At 37.6% G+C, this 13,778-nt stretch overlaps 1 protein-coding gene across 2 annotated transcripts in view; it reads left to right on the top strand.

Moving 5' to 3' along the window:
* ctnna2 (catenin alpha 2) overlaps positions 1-13,778 on the top strand; it is a 281,743-nt gene that overhangs the window by 14,049 nt on the left and 253,916 nt on the right. For both annotated transcript variants that reach the window (XM_023956970.1, XM_023956972.1), the window contains exon 2: positions 4,874-4,980. In XM_023956970.1, coding sequence (XP_023812738.1) covers positions 4,879-4,980 — 102 coding nt within the window. In that variant the 5' untranslated portion in view covers positions 4,874-4,878. The remainder of the gene's footprint in view (positions 1-4,873; positions 4,981-13,778) is intronic.

Consider the following 13,778-nt stretch of genomic DNA (forward strand, 5'->3'; position numbering starts at 1 on the left):
TCCAAAAAGAAAAGTAAAATCTTTGAGTATTTGGAAAACAAAAAGGAAATTTTATTGACATTTGTGACATGTCACATTACCTAAAATTAATTACCTAATTTTAGGTAATTAGCATAATTACCTAAAATGCTAATTATGCTAACTATGCTAGCTATGCTAATGAGGCTAAAAGTGCTAGCATTGCAATCAACATCATCAACTGACTCAGAAAAACACATTACCTAAAATGCTAATTATGCTAACTATGCTAGTTATGCTAACATAGCTAAAAGTGCTAGCTTAGCGATCAACATCATTAACTGACTCAGAAAAACACATTACTTAAAATGCTAATTATACAAACTTTGCTAGCTATGCTAATGTGGCTAAAAGTACTAGCATTGCGATCAGCATCATCAATTGACTCAGAAAAACACATTACCTAAAATGCTAATTATGCTAACTATGCTAGCTATGCTAATGTGGCTAAAAGTGTTAACATAGCGATCAGCATCATCAACTGACTCAGAAAAACACATTATATAAAATGCTAATTATGCTAACTATGCTAGTTATGCTAACATAGCTAAAAGTGCTAGCATAGCGATCAGCATCATCAACTGACTCAGAAAATCACATTCCTCCATTGGTGAGAGCTATATGTCATAAGTTGATTAAAAAAAACACTTTTTCCAAAATGGCGGCTTATCTGTTGATTTTATCTCCATAGCAACCATTTTATGTTTTGGTCCTCTCTGGAGGACGAACAGATTGACGTCAGTTTCGGACAAATCGGTAAAAGTAAACTTTTTGTTGTCCTTAGCAACAGTGGTTTTATGGTAACCACGCCCACATTCCTTATATGTCCATATCCAGTGGTTTTCAATGTATTCAGTTTCAGGCATTAATGCATGCATTCAATTTTCACTGTATTGTATTGAAATGCATGGGAGTTATAACAGTGCGCCACTTTGCTAGCTTGCCACGCGCACGCCGTTTAAAATCTACAACTTCTAATTCCAACATTTTGTCCAGAGTAGCTGGCCGTTGGTGCCCGAAAAGTTACGAGACGATTGATGAAAATTCCAACGACGAGTTTTCGTTTGTATCCGGTGCTAAAGGTGCTTTTTTGAGAAAATTCCAGATGGCGGCCTTTTCCCAAGGTCAAAGGTCAACGACACTTCTGGGGTGTTTGTAGACTGGAGCTGGCAGCAAGTGTGTGCAATTGCGTGAAAATCGTTCAAACAAAAGTGTCTTTTCCCCATATTGTGGGAAAACACGAAAATCGCCAATTCTCAGAGTTCGCCACAAAATGGCCGCCAAGCCGTAGGTCGTGTGGCCGTCCCGTAATGATTTCAAAACATCTTTGGGATATCCCCGACACGTGTGTCTTGGTTTCGCGGCTGTATTTTGAAGTACATTTTGTTCGGCCCCATACGCGATTTTCGGCCCATTCATTTTTTTGACGGGATCGCTGGCCGGGATGTCATCGTCTTCGGGGGGGTGACGTTGACTTTGTGGAAAATTCATTTGCAATTTATCCCAGGTGTGTGCCCATTTTGGTGACTTTTCGAGCATGCGGCGGGGGTCAAATTCTCGCTGAAAGGCGGCGAAGTCGTCGTTCCAACTGCGAAAACAATATGGTCCTTGCAGTCAGTGACTGCTGCTGCGGGCCATAATAAGGTATGAGGAATAGCAGTGCGCGACTTTGCGAGCTCGCCACACGGACGCCGTTCAAAATCTACAACTTCTAATTGCAACATTTTTTTCATAGTAGCTTGCCGTTGATGCCCAAAAAGTTTCGAGACGATCGCGGAAAATTCCAACGACAAGTTTACGATTGAATCCAGGGGTAAAGGCGTTTTTTATAGAAAATTCAAGATGGCGGCCTTTTCCCGAGGTCAAAGGTGGACGAAACTCCAGAGGTAGTTGTGGACTTGCTCTAGCAACATGTGAGTCAAATTTCGTGAAAATCGCTCGAAAAAAAGTTCATTTTTCCATATTGTGTAAAAACGCGAAAAACGCAAAATGGCAGATTTTGGCACAAAATGGTCGCCAAACCGTAGGTCGTGTCACCATCCCGTAATGATTTCAAAACGTCCTTTGGATATCGCGGACAAGGGTATATTGGTTTCGTTAGTCGATTCTGGAAAAAAAAAGTTCCGAATTTTTTCGTTTTTGCCGAGTCGGCACATTTTTTTGCGACGGTTTTTTGCTTACCACGGCCACATTCCTTTATCGATCTTGTCGTGCGTAGCATCGTTTTGTTCAGCGCGGGCCAAGGAATCGCATATTTCCTCTTCACGACATTCCGATGAAAAATGTGCGAGCTAGTCAAGATGGCAACGGTTGCTAGCTCGCCACGCGCACGCCGTTCAAAATCTACAACTTCTAATTCCAACATTTTGTCCAGAGTAGCTGGCCGTTGGTGCCCGAAAAGTTACGAGACGATTGATGAAAATTGCAACGACGAGTTTTCGTTTGTATCCGGTGCTAAAGGTGCTTTTTTGAGAAAATTCCAGATGGCGGCCTTTTCCCAAGGTCAAAGGTCAACGACACTTCTGGGGTGTTTGTAGACTGGAGCTGGCAGCAAGTGTGTGCAATTGCGTGAAAATCGTTCAAACAAAAGTGTCTTTTCCCCATATTGTGGGAAAACACGAAAATCGCCAATTCTCAGAGTTCGCCACAAAATGGCCGCCAAGCCGTAGGTCGTGTGGCCGTCCCGTAATGATTTCAAAACATCTTTGGGATATCCCCGACACGTGTGTCTTGGTTTCGCGGCTGTATTTTGAAGTACATTTTGTTCGGCCCCATACGCGATTTTCGGCCCATTCATTTTTTTGACGGGATCGCTGGCCGGGATGTCATCGTCTTCGGGGGGGTGACGTTGACTTTGTGGAAAATTCATTTGCAATTTATCCCAGGTGTGTGCCCATTTTGGTGACTTTTCGAGCATGCGGCGGGGGTCAAATTCTCGCTGAAAGGCGGCGAAGTCGTCGTTCCAACTGCGAAAACAATATGGTCCTTGCAGTCAGTGACTGCTGCTGCGGGCCATAATAAGGTATGAGGAATAGCAGTGCGCGACTTTGCGAGCTCGCCACACGGACGCCGTTCAAAATCTACAACTTCTAATTGCAACATTTTTTTCATAGTAGCTTGCCGTTGATGCCCAAAAAGTTTCGAGACGATCGCGGAAAATTCCAACGACAAGTTTACGATTGAATCCAGGGGTAAAGGCGTTTTTTATAGAAAATTCAAGATGGCGGCCTTTTCCCGAGGTCAAAGGTGGACGAAACTCCAGAGGTAGTTGTGGACTTGCTCTAGCAACATGTGAGTCAAATTTCGTGAAAATCGCTCGAAAAAAAGTTCATTTTTCCATATTGTGTAAAAACGCGAAAAACGCAAAATGGCAGATTTTGGCACAAAATGGTCGCCAAACCGTAGGTCGTGTCACCATCCCGTAATGATTTCAAAACGTCCTTTGGATATCGCGGACAAGGGTATATTGGTTTCGTTAGTCGATTCTGGAAAAAAAAGTTCCGAATTTTTTCGTTTTTGCCGAGTCGGCACATTTTTTTGCGACGGTTTTTTGCTTACCACGGCCACATTCCTTTATCGATCTTGTCGTGCGTAGCATCGTTTTGTTCAGCGCGGGCCAAGGAATCGCATATTTCCTCTTCACGACATTCCGATGAAAAATGTGCGAGCTAGTCAAGATGGCAACGGTTGCTAGCTCGCCACGCGCACGCCGTTCAAAATCTACAACTTCTAATTCCAACATTTTGTCCAGAGTAGCTGGCCGTTGGTGCCCGAAAAGTTACGAGACGATTGATGAAAATTGCAACGACGAGTTTTCGTTTGTATCCGGTGCTAAAGGTGCTTTTTTGAGAAAATTCCAGATGGCGGCCTTTTCCCAAGGTCAAAGGTCAACAACACTTCTGGGGTGTTTGTAGACTGGAGCTGGCAGCAAGTGTGTGCAATTGCGTGAAAATCGTTCAAACAAAAGTGTCTTTTCCCCATATTGTGGGAAAACACGAAAATCGCCAATTCTCAGAGTTCGCCACAAAATGGCCGCCAAGCCGTAGGTCGTGTGGCCGTCCCGTAATGATTTCAAAACATCTTTGGGATATCCCCGACACGTGTGTCTTGGTTTCGCGGCTGTATTTTGAAGTACATTTTGTTCGGCCCCATACGCGATTTTCGGCCCATTCATTTTTTTGACGGGATCGCTGGCCGTGATGTCATCGTCTTCGGGGGGGTGACGTTGACTTTGTGGAAAATTCATTTGCAATTTATCCCAGGTGTGTGCCCATTTTGGTGACTTTTCGAGCATGCGGCGGGGGTCAAATTCTCGCTGAAAGGCGGCGAAGTCGTCATTCCAACTGCGAAAACAATATGGTCCTTGCAGTCAGTGACTGCTGCTGCGGGCTGTGATTACTTCACAGTGATGACAACGCAGAGATTCATACGATTTTCTAACCAGAATGAATAGAGCAGGCAAGAAAATAAGACAAATAATGATTATGAAGTCTGAGGAACCTGAAGAAAAACAGCTTTAGAACCAAGGAAACTGTAAGGGTGCTTCAAGCATTTCTTAATTCAGATGTTATTTTCTTTTATTTAGTCGGCATTTACACACACATTCTTTTTGCCCTAAAAATATTTCTGAGAAGGAAAATTTTTGTTTTTCTTTTTTTCCATCATAACTCTGAGTATTCATTTATGACCTGCCAGCCTGAAGAAGGTCTGTGTTTTTTATGATCAGCAAGAATTGAAACGTTTCAGAAGACCCTGCATCTTTTACCCTGCATGTGGTTATTTAGCCACCTGCACAAAATTAGCAAAACCATGTTGACTATTTTTCTAACTGCGATTATGCTTTTGATGTCAACAGAAACCATGACGACTGCTACTTCGCCAATCCTGTTAAAATGGGACCCAAAGAGCCTTGAAATTCGCACCTTGACTGTGGAAAGACTTCTGGAGCCCCTGGTCACACAGGTACCTAGTTCAACGTACACTTTAAAAAAAACTGTATAAATAATAGGACAACATTGAAAGTGATGTGCTGGTCGCCATATGTGATGTTTGAATAAAAACGATATTAATTGAAACAAACCTAGGATTCTACTAGAAAATTGAATTTAGAAGATACAAACATTTTGCAACTGGTCCTAATTGAGCATCAAGCAGTTTCATTTCAGTTATTTCCTATATCTGTGTAAATGCTGTTCAGAACTTCCGTCAGACTTGCAGCAATTCAAGCTCAATATGTAACACGATACGCAATGATGGTTATCGATATTAGCCTGAGGTGTGGATTGAAGCTAAGCAATGCCACAAATGAAAATGCCAGCTTTGGCTCTGGACTATTAACTCAGTGTTATAAATTTTCGTTTTCTTTTTTGAAGTCAAGGAAATAATAATGGAGAAGTATGTGTAGCATCCTTTACACAAGTCTTCCAAATATTTCGTTATTATACTAGACCTCAAATGGAAAAAAAAAAGGCTGGTGAAGTAATGTGGCTACTACATACAGTCTTCATTATTTTAGTGTTAGTCTAAGGTACAACCATGTGTGCACTAATTAAACGGAACTACTTTGACCAATGACCAATGTCTCATACATGTATGTACTTTTACATTCACTCTTTTGTGGTCATAAAACATGTTCTGTTCACATATGCCAAAATTAAAGATTGAAATTATATTGTTAGAGAGGGGCGATGATGCTGACCCCTTCTTGTTAACACCAACCAACCAATAAAACAAACAAACTGAAATACCTGACATTTCAAAAACACTTGATGATATGTCTTGAATCTTTGATTGTATTAGTGCATGATACTGGGAAGATGTGCACAAGGGCACAAGGTCCATTAAGAAAGTTCAATGCAGAAATAGTTGTGAATAGGCATTTAATGTGCTCCACATGATCACAGCAAGGACTTAAAGCACGGTTTCTGGAAATGCATGTTTGAAGTTTTTTTTTTTCGTCACAATGAGCAAGTCGGACTTGTCAGCCAACTTGTAATTAAATGAGAACCCTCTGACATCCCTCCCTCTTCTTCCCTTCTTTCCTTTTCCGTCCGGTCCAACACCAAAGATTTTCAATCATGGTTGAAATGAATAAAAGTTTGTCCTCAATTACAAAAGGGGTTTATTCAGACATACCTCTGGTTTGTCTGAAGATTAATAACCCCTCTTGTTAAAGTAAAACATGTCCAACACAAGAGGCCCTCAGCTCTCATCTGCCTGGCTAGCTGTTGGACAGGACAAGTTAAAAAAAAAAAAAAAAAAAAAATGAGAACTGCAGTATGAAACTTGCTTCAATGTGTTGGCTGCATTCAAACTTTGTTTGACCTCAAGACTGAGCCACTGACAAAGTTGGACTTTAAACTTATTGTGACATGACTTCAGTTTTTTATCTGCATCTATCATTTATTTACCATTCTTCTAACACTGTCCAGTTGCATATTTTCTAGTTGTTTTTTTATTTATTATCATTTTTTTTACTTGAACTGTAATTAATAGTTCTCATATTGATTGGAGGTCATACTAAATATAAAGCCAGATACGAACGGAGAAGTATAACGCTTAAGAAAATACTTTGATGAATATCTTTTTACTACGGTTTGACAAACAACAGAATGCACCATGATCAGTACTACACATAATATTTGAGACTCATAAATATTTTAACAAAAATCAAATTATTTTTTGCTATTTATTGTGATGGAAACCATCTTTTCTTCTGTCATTGAACTGCTTGTACATTTTTTGCATGGTCTAAAGAGAGTTATGTCTTTATCTGATTAGTACACAGAAATAAAAACCCAAATCTGTAAAAAAATCTGTTTTGTTTGATGCATAAATCAAACCCTGCCTCAGTAAAATAACCATGAATTTAACTGCAGGGTATGATGCCATGCTGCATATCTGAGAATGGCACAATGTTGACAGCGATGTGATTACTGAGTGTACTTACAGCCTCTCAGTGGTCCTATGTTCTTTTTCTAGCTGCAAAGTGCTTTAAATTTTAAACAAAATTGTATTCTTTTTACGTGGCGTATGAATTTTGCAAAGACATTTGTCTTGTCTTTTATTCCTCCCAGGCTTCTGACTTTATCTGCAGAAGACTGCAAGACTTTTCAGGTTTTTTTAAGTAGTCAAGACTACAAGTTTTAATTGTGTTCGAAGGGAATTTTGTATGTTTTGCTATTCTTTTCAAGGAACTATTTCTACATTATTAACAGTAATATCTCTAACCCTTCCTATTGTTTCATGAATAACTTCCACAACTCATCAAAAGTAGAAGAAATTTAAGAGCAGATAGAAATTCAGGCCTTTTGTAGTTACCCACTAATTGGGAACCCAGTTTATAACATTTGCATGTTTGAATGCATACATTAAGACCTTAAGATTATAAGTAGCAAAAGTAATAAATATGTGTAAGATATAGGGAATTTTGGGAAGTCTGTAGCAATTTCAACTCTTAACTTCAACTTTGTTTTGCTCTAAACTACATTTTATTCTCCTTAACAGTCAAACGTGGAGTGTATGAATTACTTTAGGACCTCTGCCGGGTCACTACTGTAGATTTGAGGGGCTTCAGGAACCATGTTCAAGTCTACCATAAAAGATGGAATCTTACCTTTGTCACCTATTATGAATAATAACTAAATATAAGGTTACATTATTGTTAATTCAATAGTTTTTAAAATAATAATTTTCCACTAACATTTTGTAAAATCCTTTTTTTTGTATTTCTAAACCAATATATTACATTGTGTGCAGTTTCTAAGACGGCATACAAAAATGTATACAATAACTGGCAAGTGGTATTTCATTGTACTGTGTTTTTCTAGATGAATTAACCACTAAAAACTCATTTAAACGGAATGTCCACCCCACTGTCAGCACACTTACACTTCCTTTAGTTCTACATTGCGAAATGTTTCCTATTCCACAAAGTGGTTTTCGCTGCACTTATCCATATTTACACTCCAGTGGGAACACAGGGAACAAAGGGAGGTCATGTTTCTTTCCCAAAGTCAAATTCACATGTGGACTTGTCAAGCTCAGCAATGGTAGAGTCAACTTTCAGGTCATTGGGCATCTATTCTACCTACAGAGCAGCAACCACTGCAAAGTATAAATCAGTTTAAAGGAAGGAACTTGGGAAAAGCAAGTTTCAACCAATTCTGAATTTTTTAAAATCTAGCATTGACACTCAAAATAACTACTGTCTCTTCATTCACTAAATGCTCTCATCCCCAAACATGCACAAAACAATTTATGCTTTTAATCTATTTATAATCTGTTTCATTTTTGTCATTAAGGTGTTTAGCTTTGCACAGTCAAAATTATTATATGTAGAACATATTAATCACATAAATCTGATAAATGTGAAGACAATCAATTTAATTGTTAAAATGGAGTAGCTCTAAATATTTTGCCAGTTGTCTTATTTTGCCATAGGTGACAAGTTTTTCAAAAAAATGTAAAAATTCTAAAACATGATGTACCTTCAGGTGTTGCATACTTTAAATATATAAACTTGTAAATCCTAATCTTTGTGCCGCAGAGTTTGTTGTTAGGGAGGTTTTTTAAATTTACAGAATTCTCATAATAATGAGAGATTTTGACATTTTTTGACTTCACTAGATTAAGTCATTTGTACAGTCATATAATTTAACTTCAAAGAAATAGTCACCATTAACAGAACTCAATTTTCATAGTAGTAATTAATTAATCTAATACTAATAAACTATACTAATAAACGATTTATTGTATAAAGATTTCTTCTTTTTTAAGTTAATTTTACCGAAGCACAAAACAAAATAAAAAAAGTTTTATATATTTTTACCACATTTTCTTAATTTCTTTTACAATTTGAAACATTATTGCTACAAAGCTGCTTCTTTTGGTTTCATAGTTTTGAGACAGCTCTACATGTGGATTCCAAAGTCATAGCTGATGGAAAAGAAATTTGTCAAAATAAATTATTATTACTGTAATGGAAACAATCTGACAACCTCTAATATACCAATAGCGAAATACATCCGGCTCTTTTAGGTGGAGTTTTTGCTGCCTGTCAAACATACTCCTCCTCCTTTCTATCATTACACGTGTGGTAGCTGTACCTGTTGTTCTTTGTACATATTAGGTTTAAGCTTACAACAATTTTTTTTATAATTTTTAAGAAAGCAGAACTACATTCCTTCTCTAAACATAAATTGGCATCAGTATAAGTATAAAAGTCAATCCAGAAGTGATGAGATTTAAGTATCTGCAGGCGCAGGGTTTTTAAAATTCACTCTGCTGGTTTTCATTCCAAATAGCAGTCTGTCATCCTCAGTACTTGTTTTGTTTCTCTTTTGAGTGGTCATCAGAGTGACAAATATGTAATTGCCTCATGTCAAGAGACTGAAACACTGATAAGGATTTTTTCTTAACATGTAGTGATTGTTATAAAGTTTTACTGAGAGTTACATCTGATGGCCTTCACAGCAAATTACATGTCTGACTACAAGGCTTTTATTTTATTTTTTCCATTTTTTTTTCTTCTTTTGACATTTTAATTGAATGTGTATTAAATAAAAAAATAATCCTTGCCTGTCAGATTAGTCTGATCACTAGTATCTCTTATAAGCAAATCTTAAACAGGCTCACCCTACAGTTAGGGTTTTTTTATGAGCCAAACAGAATGATAAAGACAAAGTTTACATTGACATGTGTTGACCCTGACCTGTAAATGGAAAACCCTAGAAAAATGGAACACAAAAATGAATCTGAAGGGTAAAAAAATAGGTAACAGAGCAACAAAACCTCAATTCAGCACCATCAGTTCACTGAAATTCACACCATGGACTGGGAAAATACAGAATTAACAGGGACTGTAACAAACAAGTTGGAATATTGGATCAAAGAAGTCACGAAAACCAAGAAATGTGGACACAACACCATAGATCAAGATAAGGGGGCTTACATGATGTCATTGACTTAATAATTTTTTATCCAAGGACCACAACCAGTCGGATAGGGGTATTTACCTGACAGGTTTGTTCAGCCAACAACAACCTTTTATAAATTGAATTGAATTGAATTGAATTGAATTGAATTAAATCACACTATCTGTCACACACCTAGGCGTGTGAAATTTGTTCTCCACATTTGACCCATCCCCTGGGGGAGAAGTGATAAACAGTTGGTATGTACACATGACAGGTAAAAATCTTCCGAAGAGGATGCTTGAAGACCAGTGGGCAAAACAGGTCAAACTAACTTTTTATCATTTCATTTTTCTTACAGTACCAAAAAGTTCTACAGTTGTTTGTGCATAAAGGACTAACAAGACAAACAAGAACTTTCTTTCTCATTTGTAAGTAATTTAGGGTGGGAACTATAGTAGAGAAGATGCAAATAGTTAAATAATAATTTTTTTTATTCTTTGTTTCTTGAGATAGCAAGTTATTAAGATGACAGAATATGATTAGTGCTTGTTATCGTAAGACAATGATTTAGTTTGCTATCACAATATATTAACAGCTATTTTCTTGTGACAATGGAATAAACGCTGCATATTTTCTCAAGATAGCGACTTATTAAGTCAGTGTTGGGGAAAAACAGGAAGAAATATGTTTTTTTTTGGTATGTTGCTGAATGTATATTATCTTCTACTCCAATGACTGGCTAATTGTTAAATTGACCAACAACAGTAGCGCAACTACCACCTTGGTTTGACCACAACTAAAGTAATCGATAATGTTAGAGTGCAGTGCCAATTAGACATTGATGATTTTTGCTCATATGTGCGTGGGCATTATTGTTTTTTTGTGTTTCTGTTAAAATAAGGAGTAATGCCTTTTTCCCAGTTGTGGAAAGGGAGTGATACAAATGCACCAAGTTCAGAGCTTTAAGTCTAGAGTCTGGCTATTGGATGTCTACATCAGCAGGGATAGCTGAGAGACCTGCTGGGAGACATATTGTAAGTTGATTAATCATTGATGATCCTTTGTTTGGCAATTTAGTTTACAGTGTTCCCTCATTTATCCCAGAGGATACATTCAAAAAAAAAAAACAACCTGGAATAGGTGAAATCCAAACAGTAGGATTGTAGATATTTTAAGGCTGTAAAACCCCTCACTACAAACTTTATATACTTTCTCAGACAAACATGACCATTTTTATTTTTTTATATTTTCCTATCTTGTTAAAAATTTCAAAGTTCCAACCTTGGTAAAACAAACAGATTTTTGTATTTTGGAATGAAAACAAAAATCGGATCGCAATCAAAGATTTATGTCGATTTGGAGAGCTGGATGTAAGTGTACAGGAGACAAGGCACAGTGGATATTGATTGACAATGTTTCCAGCCAATCAGGATGTAGAACATGGAGTGCTGTTAAAAAAGCAAAACAAAAGAGCAAAATCACACTGAAAAAAATCAGCAGAATTGCAAGAATGCAAAGGATGAACCTCAATATAGCAAGGAAACAGTGTATATCTCCAACTAGAATTGTTATGTTTTTTTCTATCTTCAATTAAGGGAAAATGATAATAAGTTATCTTATGAAAAAAAGTTGTTATTTTAAGAAAACAAGCTGATAAAGTATTGGCAGGCTTGGCCACTCTCGTCATCTGTAAAAAGGTACTGTTAAACCCATTACATTAGCACGTTCAGGTGCACAGATTATTGTTGGATGCTTTTAAAGAACCATAAGTCTGCTTTCAAATAATAAGAGAGCAATGCATGATCAGGTAGAATAGACTGAGAATGCTAATAGATTTTTCATCTTTGTCTACATTTGGTATGCGTACCCACATAGCGCTTCTAGAAGCTATACAAAATCTGAAGCTTTCAAAATAGCTTGAAGTATTCACGCAGTTACAAACACTGCTCATTTGAGGGAGGGGGGGCATTTTACTAACCAAAATCAGCACATGAAAAATGGCTTGTACAGCTATTTCTCTTACTACCATATAGTAATAAACGCCTGTACTGCTTCACTAAATCATTTTTTTCTCAGTTAGACATTCTGTTTGACATTTTTCAACTTTTTTCCTGAGCCCAGCTTCTTCAATTTCGTGCTGCGGGCAGTTTATTTTTGCTCCTTGTAGTACACTGGGCTCTTGTTATTTACTCCCTTTACTTCACTTTTGTTCTTTGGTTCAGTCTCAAGTGAATCAAGACCCTCGCTCTCATGGGAACCAGGTTTCGCTAGGAGCTAGGTTAGCTTTCACATGTGACAAAATAAAATTCTTTAGGAACCAATGAACCCTGATGCCAATCAAACCTGAAAGTGTGAACGCACCATTAGTAGCAACGTAGCTATAGATGTGTTTCAAGTAACATGGATTCCTAAATATTCTGTATAACAATAACTGGCTTCCATAACCAGGGTAAAATATTAGTGAAGACAACACACTCACTCACTGGACAAAATCTGAATTTTAAAATACCACAGACCAAGTGTTTGTAGGTGTAAAACAAGAGAACCATGAATAAAATTAATCGGATAACCCAAGGCATAAACATTGAAAAAAAAATAGAAAAGTAATAACGTAACCAGGGAAAATGACTGATACCCCTGAACCTCATAGCCAAATCAAGAAACTCTGGAGCTTTTCTTGTTTTCATTAATTACTTGAATGTGATCAAAAATCAAGCTATTGTCCTTTTTTGTTATTATTCTTCTACTCACATCCTCAGTGTACTGCAACTGATTTCAACCTTTTAAATATCAGTTTACATGTTTGATTTCTTCAACAATCAATTCAGCAACTTTTAGTTTGTCTGCAATTTGGCCAAAATGCAGCTATGTCTTGCTTTAAATGTTTTTTTATTGGATTTTTAATCTGTCATGAAAATAATTGGGAAAAACGCATACATTTCTATAAATTTACATAGCCAATTTTTCAAGGCTAATATAGGCAGTCAAAATCGTAGTTATTAAAGTTGTTTTTATACCCCTCTTCAAGAATATTGGTAATGCGAATCTTGTGTACCTGTCTGTGTGCATAAGACTTGTGAAATAAATCTTCCATCATTAATGTATCCCTCCTGTCGTGTTCGGGTCAAATCTGACCGTTTTACAACTTATAATACTCATAAATATTATGTTTTACATCTGATTACCTCAAGACCTTATGATATCCTTCACACTGTGTACTTGAACATATAAAAGTGATGATCACCTATTTCATTCAATTTTGAGTGTTTTAATCAACCTTGTTACACCTGTGGTGTTCCCGGTCAAAAGTGACCGTCATAGGAAATGAATGGGTATCCAGAGTAAATTCATTCAACATACAGAAAACATCCCCATACACACTGCCCCAGCTCACTCACACACTCTCTCACACACACACACACACACACACACACTCTCACACACACACCCCCCCCCCCCCCCCACACACACACACACACACAATTTCTTTTGTGGGTACACATGTCTTTCTGCTTATGTGCCGATCCTCTCACGTGAACCAACTTCCTAATGATACAATGTATCATATGTTTACACAGACTAGACAGGTGTCTTTTGAACCTATTTCTTTCCCACGCTTCTGTACCTATCACACGTGAACCACACCTTCCAGACTAATCAATGTATCATTTTTACGCAACCCCATACTATATATAGCTCGATGTTTGCCTTGCATTCCTTTTACTCTGAGCACAATGAGTAGACGACTGAAGCGTTTTTCTGTGGAAGAGGTTCTGGTCCAGGTTCTTGGGCATGATGAAGAGGGCACTGAAATTGAACCAGAGATAGAGGAGGATGTCTCGG

The sequence above is a fragment of the Oryzias latipes genome, chromosome 1, assembly GCF_002234675.1.
Source record: "Oryzias latipes chromosome 1, ASM223467v1".
Taxonomy (NCBI): domain Eukaryota; kingdom Metazoa; phylum Chordata; class Actinopteri; order Beloniformes; family Adrianichthyidae; genus Oryzias; species Oryzias latipes.